At 43.0% G+C, this 11,788-nt stretch overlaps 1 protein-coding gene across 19 annotated transcripts in view; it reads right to left on the bottom strand.

Moving 5' to 3' along the window:
• Positions 1-930: 930 nt before the first annotated feature.
• TLE1 (TLE family member 1, transcriptional corepressor) overlaps positions 931-11,788 on the bottom strand; it is a 98,611-nt gene continuing 87,753 nt past the window's right edge. For all 19 annotated transcript variants that reach the window (XM_008994808.4, XM_008994809.5, XM_078349144.1 and 16 more), the window contains 6 exons: positions 10,204-10,453; positions 7,997-8,244; positions 4,550-4,697; positions 2,704-2,854; positions 1,693-1,769; positions 931-1,550 (listed from right to left, as the gene is read on the bottom strand). In XM_008994808.4, the coding sequence (XP_008993056.1) occupies positions 1,443-1,550; positions 1,693-1,769; positions 2,704-2,854; positions 4,550-4,697; positions 7,997-8,244; positions 10,204-10,453 (982 nt within the window). In that variant the 3' untranslated portion in view covers positions 931-1,442. The remainder of the gene's footprint in view (positions 1,551-1,692; positions 1,770-2,703; positions 2,855-4,549; positions 4,698-7,996; positions 8,245-10,203; positions 10,454-11,788) is intronic.

Below are 11,788 nucleotides of genomic sequence, written 5' to 3'. Positions count from 1 at the left end.
TTAATGAGAAGAATGGGGAGAAGTGCTGGGTACGGTTCGCTTAAGCAAATTAATATAATAGACCAAATAAGTATTAATGAAGACAAAACCAGCTTTTCTACCTTTCACAGGTTAATGAACTCTGCAGCTTTCTGTATATCATAGATCATAACACAAAACCCAAGTGAAGCTTGTGAAGAGAGAGAATACAGATTTGAAACTATTGGGGCCAGCAGGTATTGGGGTCATGCCTATAAATCCTAGCACTTTGGGAGACCAAAGCAGGAGAATCACTTGAGGCCAGGACGTTAAGACCAGCCTGGGCAACAAAGTGAGACTCTGCATCTACAAAAATTAAAAACTTTTAAAAAGTATTAGCCAGGCATAGTCCCAGCCATTCAGGAGGCCAAGGTGGAAGGATTGCTAAGCCCAGGAGTTCAAGGTTGCAATGAGATTATCAAGCCACTGCACCCCAACCTGGGTAATGAACAGCGTGCAAATCCAAATCTTAAGAAAAAAAGAGAGAGAGAAAGAAAAAGAAAAAGAGAGAGGGAAAGAGAAAAAGAAAAGAAAGAAAAGATTGGGTCTTCCTAGAGAAAGGAATATTTTGGCTTCCAATATATCACCAGAAAAAAGTAGAGCTTTAATTTGTGACATTGAATCATAACAAAAGAACAAATCTTTATGAAGTAATTTTACCTTCCTAAGGAAAACTGTTACTAGTGTACCTTTAATTACTCATAATTCCTACTGTTGAGTTTCCAGGAACTCAAGCTTGTGATGGATTAGGTTCTAATGCAATGGGAGCCTACCACCAAATATATTTATAAAATAAATAGTGCAATTCAAAACTTCCTCTACAAATATATAATCTTTGCTTATAAAACCCATACTGATGATCCCAAAGCTTTATTAAAAACAACAACAAAGAAGGAAAAGGAAAACCACTTATTGGTACTAAAGCCTTTACTGTAATAAACCAAATATATTTACAATTTATACAAATGTTTAACCTTCAACAAAAATACAAAAAAACATTTCACAAGATGCAAAACCAGGAAACAAGTTCATTGGAGACACCACTGCTCTACAAAGGACAGAAAGTGAGGTGAACTGCAAGGAAGAGAAAGGTAATCTCACACTTGGGCAAGGCGTGATCCCCAGATCACCCAGAAAGAAAGAATGGGCTGTCTCGTGAGTCGGCAGATTCCGTTCCTCAATCCTACAACCCATGGCCCCTCTGTCCGCTTGGCCTTGGTGCTCCATTTGGTCTATGTAGACAGGTGACTTTCTGCCGAAGGACTTGTCACCTCCTCTTTGTAGACTCAAAGTAGTTTTGTGTCAAGGTTTGGAAACAGGTGTTTGTATTTTTTTTTCTCTTTTAAAGTTACAACTTTTCTATTTCTACAAATTCAAAACATTTTGGCCCAATTCAACTATAAACGTTAAACCACATAATGTTTTCAGTAGATGACTTCATAGACTGTAGCCTTCTTGTCCCCTGAGCCAGTGACTATGTACTTATCATCCACAGAGATGTCACAGCTAAGCACTGACGAGGACTCTTTGGACTGGAAGAGAAAACAATGGACATGTGTTTAATGTGGAACAACGGTACCCAGAGGCCCTGCTCCCTCTCAGGCACCTTCACGCCTGGTTTCAAAGGTGACTCTGTGGTCAGATTGTGGATCTAGGTAAGGAGCACTCACTCACCTGGAATATACTGGCTCCATAGGGGGTCCGCCAAGCATTGAGGAGGTTATCTTTCCCAGTACTCACAAACCATTTACCTAGAATTAGCAAAGGAATATCTAGTTTTTGCAAGGTTCAAATTCCTCCTTAGCAACCTGGACTTAATCAAACTAAGAACATTTTTAATGTATGAACTATCACGCCCTAAAGACTGTCCATGACATGAACAGAGGTTTTAAATGTGGCTCCTCAGTGATTTATCAGTGTGATCTTGGGTATAATGTAAGATGTGTCAGCCTCATTAGTCACTGGATACAGGACTAGTAGCATCATATCCAACACATGGTAACCCTCAAATACAGAATCAATAAAGAAGGTGTTCTATTTTAGTCAGTCTCCTCATGCTAAAATGGGACTAGAAAGGATTAAACATCCAACTTAAGTAAAATGCAAATCATATTATATAGCATGAAGAAAAGTGATCAATAAGTCATAGGCACCCATCCATCCATCCATCCATCCGTCCATCCGTCCATCCGTCCACCTATGCATCCTGTGAACAGATATCTGCAGTGCACAAGGTCTCCATATGAACGTCTTCCCTCTTCATCCTCACTGTAGAGTGTAACTAAGTGTCTGGGTATAGCTAATTATCCTCATCTCTGATCCTGGATTCCTCATCATGGTCAGCTCATAATGACTTCCACTGCTCCTGCCCCATTCTTCAATAAATTCCCACCCACCCCTCTTCAGAGTGGTAACTAATTGTTGACTCCCAAACCCTCAAAAACAAACTTGCTTTCAAACATTGTATTAGGCAATCACATCACCTGCTGACTTTTCTCAAATTAACAAAACAGACTGAAACAGACATTGCTATGTTCTGAAGGGCTTATTAAAACAATAGAATTATTGCATCCAACTGCTCAGGAACGACATTTTTTCCAGATACGATCTCTAGCATAGTTTTTAAAGAAGCATTTTCCATTTGCGCCATCAACAGCCGCCGGTTTCCTTATCGGCTGAACTCACCACAGTAAGCAAATTTAAGCGACAGCACGCAGCTCTCGTGCAGATGCAGCTGGTACTTGTCAGGCTTGTTCACGTGCAGCACCTCCACATTGCTACTCTCCATGCCCACGGCCAGCCACTCCCCAGTGGGGCAGTACCCCAGGGAGAAGATCTGCAAGGAGCAGGACAGGCTCACTCACAATTCCGCCTGATACACTTAGGAAGGGAAGACGCAATGTGAAAGGGCGGGAAATGGATGGAATCGGGGGAAGTAATCAGCCAAGTCCAGACTGTGGGGAGGTCCACAGGGCAACTGATCTAACGCAGATGAACCAAGTGTCAAAACCTTTAGGAAACTGGAAATACTTGAACCCCTCTGTCCTTTGGGACAAAATTAAGAAATGATTCCTAATAATAATGGCATTCATTTGTACATTTTAAGGGAGGCCTTACCTTTTAGAGACACTAACTGAAATATAGTCATCCGAGGGGGATATGTTCTGAGAAACGTATCGTTAGGTGGTTTTGTTGCGTGAACTTCAGAGTGCACTGACACATTCCGAGTCTATACGGTACAACCTATCACTTGGAGGCTACAAGCCTGCACAGCTGTTACTGTACTGAGTACTGCAGGCAACTGTAGCATAATGGTAAGTATTTGTACATCCACATATAGCTAAACATCAAAAAGGTACAGTAAAAATATAGTTTTATAATCTTAAAGGACCACTATCACGTATGTGGTCTGTCCTTGGCTAAAAGGTTACATGGTGCATGACTGTGCTTCTGGATAAAATGATATGCTGTCTGAAATTTATGTTCAAATAATCCAGTGCTTCGGGGTGGGGATGAGAGTTATCACCTGGCCAATAACTTAAAGCTGAGCAAAGGGCATATGGCGTTTATTGTACAATTCTCTGTACTTTCATAAATGCTTGGACATTTTCTATACTCATATGTATTTGAGAATTTCTCTAAGAAGTTTAAAAAAAGAAGGCAGACCATTATGTTGGGAAAGAGGGAAAACAGCAAGACTCTAAGAAACTCCACAAAATGTTAACAGGAATATGAAATTTAGAAGTATATGTTTGTTTTCTGTTTTTGTCCTAGTTTTCTGAGTAGAATTATTTTTATTACAAAACAGGTTTTAAAAAAATGCCAAGTCGATCAAAAGAACAATTCTGTCATCAGAAAGCATTTAAAATGGCAAACACTGTTTTTTTCCAAAACCAGTCTACCTTCAGATACTGGACATCTAAGTACTTTTCACATCCTACAAAGTTGTCATTTATATATTATTTCAAAAGTCTGCAAATCTAGTCAGCCATGAGTCCATTTTTTAAGGAATGAGGAATAAAATGGGCATCACTGAGGTATCTCTGCATTTTTTTAACCTCTCTGGTGCAGGGAAAATGAATGAACTTTCAGAGAAGCTATGACTTTACTCCTAGTGACATGCTTCAGATTTCTCAAGCTCTATTTATTTGGGAATCAAAAAATCATCTCCTACTCCTGCATTAGATGGTGAGAATATGTGCCACAGATCAAACACTGCTGAAAGAAAAACTGTATGTTCTTCACTGTACAAATCCCTTAAACTCATATGTAACTATAACAGCAAATACACCTTAACCTACAGCATTCTAAAAAGCACTCTAGGAGTTTTGGGGAAGGTATGTGTGGGGCATGGGAGTGAAAGAGGGGTTTTTTTGTTGTTGTTTATTTGTTTTTAATTAGTTATCTCAAATTTAGCCCTGATCTGTTTGTCTAGACACTACCATCCTGGGGTGGGGAGAGAGGGTGTGAAGAGGATGACACACCCCAGCCACTTCACAGACTCCGGGGCAGACGGAAGACACTCAGTCACCTGGGAGGTGAAGTCATGCTGCTGCAGCTGCCGCCCCTCGCGCAGGTCCCAGGACCTGACCGTGTTGTCCAAACCGCCAGTCCAGAGCTTGGTGCCATCATTAGAAATGTCAATACAGCTGGCTCCGTCTGTGTGGCCCTGGAATTGCCTGATAAAACAAACCAGATTGAATAATGATTTCCTGCCAGAGCTCAAGGTAAACACTGTTGTGCTGTTAGTTTTGGACCCTGTGTGTGTGTGTGTCATCCCGCCAGTGTCTGCTGATGTGCAAGATCAAACTAACCTTCCCCTGAGGAGGAGGGGAAACAGCACCTGCAGATCATCTTTGCCTTTTTTCACAATCCAAGAGCTAAAGAAACAGAATGCCGCTGCAAGTTGCTCCCCAGAAGTTAAATATGCTACTCTTAACAAATCTGTCTGGAAGGTAAAATTCTTTCCAGGTCGGGAAAAGTATTTAATTGTTCAAAAGAAAACAAAAGACAAACACACAACATCCCAACTGTATTCCTTATGGAAAGATAAAGGTTTGCTCTTTAATTGTGTAGGCCCAACTCCATGAGAGAAAGAAATGGCAACATCACAAGCACGGGGTGTACAGAAGCATTCCCGTTTCTAAGAGTGAATCAACACAGCAATGCCCTACGTGCCAACAGAGCATGAGCTCATGTATTTACTCAACCTTGCTTTCTGTGTTAGAAAGAGCCCTGCATTAGGAAATCTGTCCTCCCAGAGACAAAGGGTCATGCATGCCGGCCTCCTGACCTCACAGGCACTGGGCAGAGACAGAGGTAACTGCTAAGGCAGACCCATGGGCACCTCAGCAAGACTCTGCCACCAAGCTGAGCACAAGGTTGTTCTTTAAAAGTAGAATCTTGTGCTTCATTCAACAATCACCACCAGACACACTCAGCTACCAGAGGTCTGCTGAGCACAGATGTCATGCAAGGCAACTAGCAGAGCTGCTGAGGGGAGGTCCATGTAAGCCCTGGCAGGGTTGGTGACCGTTCTGCACGCTGGAAGGGAGCTGGTAGGGGAGTGGCAAGAAAAGGTGAGCACAATCTAGACCCACCCTCAGAACCAGGCAGGATCCAGTAAAGGACTGCATGGGAATTTCAACACCAAGAAGAAAGTTTCCATGCTGCTTCTTCCTCCAGGATCCCCACACCTTATATCATTCCTGTAGAGCTCCAAACTTCTAACCTGAGCTTAGATTTTCAAGAGCGCAAGGGAAGGAAAAAGTACCACTACTGCCGTAAATTCTGAGCCAAGATGTGAACCATCACTTTAAATATCTTCTCTCTGCAAGCCATCCCCAGCTTCTGCACTTCAGGATCCAGGTTGAGTCCTCTCTACCCTACTGTGACCGTGAAGGTGGACCTCAGGTGTTTGCTCTTGCTTCCCAGACGTCCCCACAGACCACCCAGGCCTGGAGCAGTCCCCGCTTCACTTGGTCAAAGTGTTGCTTTTCTTTCCTTCAAACAGCTTTGGAAATCCAATGATCTCTTCACCCTCTGACTTCTTTTGACCTTCCTTATTCATTAAATGCTGTTCCTCCTTGACTGAAAACACCTTCCTCTGCTGACATAAAGTACCTGATGGCTACTCCCCTATCCCTCTGCCCTCCCTCCATCCATATATTTCAGCATTACTCTCAGGCACATCCCATGACTGCTCAGGACGTGCTGGGTTACAATGAATATAAAGACATTCAGTAGGCTGTACATTGCCCTGTTACACGTGGCAGCCACTAGCCTCCTGTGGCCATTCCAAATGAACAGATTTGTAAGACTTGACCCCGTTCTATCCAACAGGTATTCACTCTCCAGGAGCCCACACAGAACAAGGGTTCAGACACAGACAAGAGAGCAGAATGCTGGGACCAAACTCAGCTCCACCACATCCAACTGTGCAACCTGAAGCCAGTAACTTACCCTCTCTGAGCTTCAGGTACCTCATCTACAAAAGGAGCAAATAGCAACACAGATGTTATGAGGACTAAGTGGAGGAATATTTGAAAAGTGCTTAGAATTAATATTTTGAAAGTGCTACTCATGAAGTTTTAAAAAAAGAAAAAACAAGTAACTTTTGCTAGGATAAAAGGTTATAAGGGCTTTTGGCTCTGGCTCTGTTATTCCATTTTGTTCACCTACACTACTTAGCAAATGGAAGAGGAAAATAACTGCTGCATTGTCACTGACATGCAGGGACCGGGCCTGGCTCAATGACACGTAATGGATTTCTACAGCGGAGGTTTGAAGAGAGTGAGCTATCATGATGACTTCTGAAGGCCGTCCCTTCTCTTTGCAGCATGAGAGGGGACTTATCAAATAAGCCATGGACCTCAAACTGCACCATACACAGGACGGCTTCCCAGCGAAGATGAAACAAGAGTAAAACACATGCTGACTTTACCTTTAATGTTTAATCCCTGCTTACTTTAAAAAGACTTTTTGAAGGCCGGGCACAGTGGCTCACACCTATAATCCCGGCACCTTGGGAGGCTAAGGCGGGTGGATCACCTGAGGTCAGGAGTTCGAGACCAGTCTGGCTAACACGGTGAAACCCTGTCTCTACTAAAAATACAAAAAATTAGCCACACGTGGTGGCACGCACCTGTAGTCCCAGCTATTCAGGAGGCTGAGACAGGAGAATTGCTTGAACCCAGGAGGCAGAGAGGTTGCAGTGAGCCAAGATTGTGCCACTGCACTCCAGCCTGGGCAACAAAGAGAGACGACATCTCAAAAAAAGAAAAAGACTTCGAGAACAGCTCTGGTGCGAGCACTGACTTCTGCAGATGGCATGTGGTGGGGGAGCTGAGGAAAAGATACAAGCGCAGCAGAATTGCAGCAGCGGCTAAGGTGACAGGGCCGAAGCCAGGACGCCAGGATGCCAGGCAGAGCCCTGTAGGCTCCTAGGTGGAATGATCCCTGGGTGGGTCTCTTATTTCATTACTGAGAAAGCATTATTGAGATACTTTAAAACCATTTTGTGGGCAAAATTCATGGAATCTCCTCTTCTCATGTCCCTTTGTTGATTTTCTGTTATCTTTTATCAGTTGGCTCTTGTCCGCACCAAGTTCTAGCCAAAGCCCAGAACATCTAGTATCAACGGCCCCTTTGTGCTGCCGTGTAAGCCACATTAGGCCACCTCTTGGCGAAAGCCAGAAATATTTTTAGAACAAGTCTGGAGTCTCTATGTGGGCGGAAGAACTGACACATTAAGGAGATAAAAAGTCTCGGTGACACTAGGCCTAGTAGCAAGACCGTAAGCCCCCCAAAGGCAGAAAACACAGTTGTCTTTGTTCCCCCATCACCTATCCCCATGCCTGGCATTCAAGGGGCTCTTATTTCGTGGGCTGAGGGCCTACGAGCAGCCAGAGAGAAGCAGAGGTGACAGGCCCGGCTACTCAAGAAGCAAAACCCTCCTTAGACAACCATCTTTGCTCACCTCACTAGTGTCTGGTTGTGCAGATCCCACACAGCAATGTTGCCGTCGCTGCAGCATGAGAAGCAGACCTTGGAATCAGGGCTGATGGCCAGGGCGTAGCAGGCAGGGGCCGAGGATGTTAGCTCTGCCTTGATGCGTGGGGTCGGAGCTGCCAGGTCCCAAATGGACAAAGTACTGGCTTCTCCTCCCACTATAAGAGTGCAGCCATCGGGTAGCAATTTACAGGAACGGATATAATTATCTCTATTCTGTAAAAATAAACATGATTCATTGCTATGATGAATTACTGAGGGATCAGAGCACCATGTTGTCTAATGGCTGTCTTGGTTTTTGAGTTAAAGAGTGGCATTTCATGAACATTCTAACAGAGCAAGAGGTCTGTAGTCAAGATTGGGGTGCAAGTACAACTGTCTGCTTCAAAATAGCAAACAAACTCATAGGAGCTTAGGTAACTGTTTCTGATGCCCTCTATCACAGAGCTGAAACTGTCTAGGTGTAAGGTACATGCATACACATAGTTCCCTGAGAAGAAACCACTTTTCTAAGCTAGTTTATAAATCTACCTCATTACCCTGCATTATTTACTGCTTGGAAACTGCAGGACCACCCTCTGTGTTTTGGTCTTCATTATGCTGAGCACACTAGATCATTAGTCAGAGGGATTCTTGCTGAGAATTTACCAGAGCTGCTTTCTCAAGCTGTCATGTGACTGGTGCTATATTTAGCCCCTCAATGCAAAGGCCAAAGAACCTGATAAAAGCAGACATCTGGCCAGGCACCGTGGTTCATGCCTGTAATCCCAGCACTTTGGGAGGCCGAGACGGGTGGATCATGAGGTCAGGAGATCGAGACCATCCTGGCCAACATGGTGAAACCCCGTCTCTACTAAAATACAAAAAACTAGCTGGGTGTGATAGTGTGTGCCTGAAGTCCTACGTACTCAGGAAGCTGAGGCAGGGGAATCACTTGATCCCAGGAATTGGAGGTTGCAGTGAGCCAAAGATTGGACCACTGACCTCTAGCCTGGTGACAGAGCAAGACTCCATCTCAAAAAAAAAAAAAAAAAAAAAAAAAAAAAGCAGACTATCTTTCCATCAAAACCAACACATATGAAGGGGTTGGGGTGGGGGGACTCTAATACGATCAACTCCCAAAAGATACAGATATGGCTGAAGTTTGCTTACAAGCTTTTAATGATGGACTATCTTTCAAAGATTAGAGAAACTTTAAGCATGTGACTCAAAAAAGGATACTCCTATTGCTATAGAATGTTGGGGCTATATTTAAATATAAGTTTCATGAATGAAGACATTTTTAAGTTTTTTTTTTTTAAATACACTCATAACTACTCTTTAAAAAAGTCTGTGTCTCAAAAACACTGCCACTCTGCTGTTTGGAAACACTCTCTCCGGAATCCTCACAATTTTCCAGGCAGGCAGTGGGTACACGATACCATCTGCAACAGCAGAGTGCAGGCCAACACCACAACAGGGCAGGGCAGCTCCAAGTCTGCTTAAGGCCAGTGGTACGTGCTCTGTAAATCCTGGGGTTACAGTTAAGAGACTGGAGCATGTTCCAACATGATCTATGTCCCTGAAAAATGCAAAATGGTATTCTCTGGCTCTGGGCGGATGTGGCTTAGGTGCTCTGGGAAAGCATTCTCACTGCTCTATTGCGCTGATCACTTCTGGGTTTTTGCAGTGAGATCCTTTAACCCTTTCCTGAAGTTAATAGGTCATAAAACCTAACCAGCTCTCTCAGGTTGCCCTTAAAAACACAAACCCTGTTTGGAATGGTTTTTATGCCATGTTATCAAATATTTACTATTCTGTATTTATCTAAAGGCTATAGGGAAATTAAAAACCAAGTGGACGGCAGGGATCAGAGTCCAGGCCGAGTTGTGCTTTTGTCCATTATGGGAAACCCCCTTTTGCAATACACATCCATACACAAGGAGGGCCTCTGAAAACCACTGTAAAGTATCTTTAAAACAGAAATCCATCAACTCCGGGATTTAGCCAGTGCAACAGCAACAAATGAAACCTTCACATTTAAATAGGGGGATGAGGGGGTTAAATACCCAACACAGGAAACAGAAGGGGCTTCTATTTCCTCATAATGAGAATAAAACCCAGACCCACACGGCTATTTCCTTATTGAATCTCCAGGGAGAAATTGCCCTTGTGCGCCAGTTCCTGTTCACTCACCAGACAGTCGAGCTGGGAGACAGGACTCTTATTGCCAGGGTGGCTGATGTCCCAGACCTTGACGCAGCCCTTCCCGCCCGTGTACACGTGTCTCGTGGGGTTGCTGATGGTCACCGCGCACACCACCTCCCCGTGGTTGAGGGTGTTGATCTGGCGAGCGTGCCGGGGGATTCCGGGTCCGATGAGGGCGTCGGGGGGAAAAGGGACAGGCTGCATCTGACCGTCTGCAGTAACGTGGAAGGAGTATGCACTTTTGGGAAAATGATTGGAGAAAAGAGAGAAAACACATTTACGGAGAAAGCAGTCATTACCTTGGCAATGTGCTAGGAAAAAGATTAAAACATGGAAAGATTCCCTTGTACAGTTTCCTTTGAAATCAATACAAGTTGAAGTATTTACTCATGGTGCAAATTTAAAATAATTAATAGTAGAAATCTAGCGTGTGCCAAATGACATATATATTGAACTGTATTTAAAATTTTTTTTTTAAAGATTTTTAAATGTTCTTACCCATTCTATAAAGTATTCCCTCAGATCTCATTATAAAACACTTAATGTACTTTGAAATGAACACAAAAGACTTCCTCCTATGTAATCTTGTGTAATTGTATGATTTCGAAGTATAATTTAAAATGATTATTTTCCCGACTAAAGATGAAGCCTTTAAGAACTAATAATAATTAAACAGAATCGTGTGTTTCAACAGCAAAAACAAATCCGAAAAAACAGCTTTCTAAAAATACCAGTTTATGGCTTGGACTTCAACTTTCTTTTGCTTAAGGAAGAGAAAATAAGAGATTATCTTATATCATATGGCTTTAAACAGAGATTTTAGGTTTCCTACTGAACAATTTTCTTTGCCTATGTTGGTCAGGAATGCCATCACATTAGGCAGCAAAGTGCCCGGCTAAAAGACTATTCTTCGCCACTTTCCTTTAGTCCGGCGTGCCCATGTTCTGACCAGTGAGGTGTAGGAAGGAAAAAGCTGTTTGATGGCATTTTGAGGAAGTTCTGAACTTGAAAGAGAGAAGAGGGATGGGGAGTATGAGAACTCTCTGTACTTTCCACTCTATTTTGCCAAGAACCTATAACTGCTCTAAAAAATAAATAGGCAGGGAGCATACCTGCCCTCTTCTCTTCTTCCTTCCCACTGCCTGAACTAAGAATAAGAAGAATGGTGCTCCTATGGCCCCTCTGGGCCACAAGGTGATTTCAAAGATAGAAATCAGTTGCTGGGGAAGACAGAACAGACAGGATGCAGAGGCCCTGGTGACACTATGGGGGTGTCACACCTGCCATGACCTGCTGAGAGCCGGTGTCTTTTATGGGAGAGAGAAATAAACTTCCACATTATTTAATTCTCCTATTAAATACAAACAAACCTAATTCTAGTTGCCCACTTCTATTTCCACACCAAAATTCAAAGCATATTTTTTATGCTTTGTTTAAAGCTTAAAAATGAACTCAGTTTAAACTCCAAAAGCTAAGATCCTATGGACATGATAAAACACGGACAAAGAAAAGATACATTAGAGGATAGAAGAAAGATTAGTGCTAATGTTTTTACTCTACATCAACTGATAAA

This window comes from Callithrix jacchus, chromosome 1, assembly GCF_049354715.1.
Source record: "Callithrix jacchus isolate 240 chromosome 1, calJac240_pri, whole genome shotgun sequence".
Lineage (NCBI taxonomy): Eukaryota > Metazoa > Chordata > Mammalia > Primates > Cebidae > Callithrix > Callithrix jacchus.
Note: the sequence above shows the minus strand (reverse complement) of the source record. Positions and strands in the feature narration are given on the sequence as shown.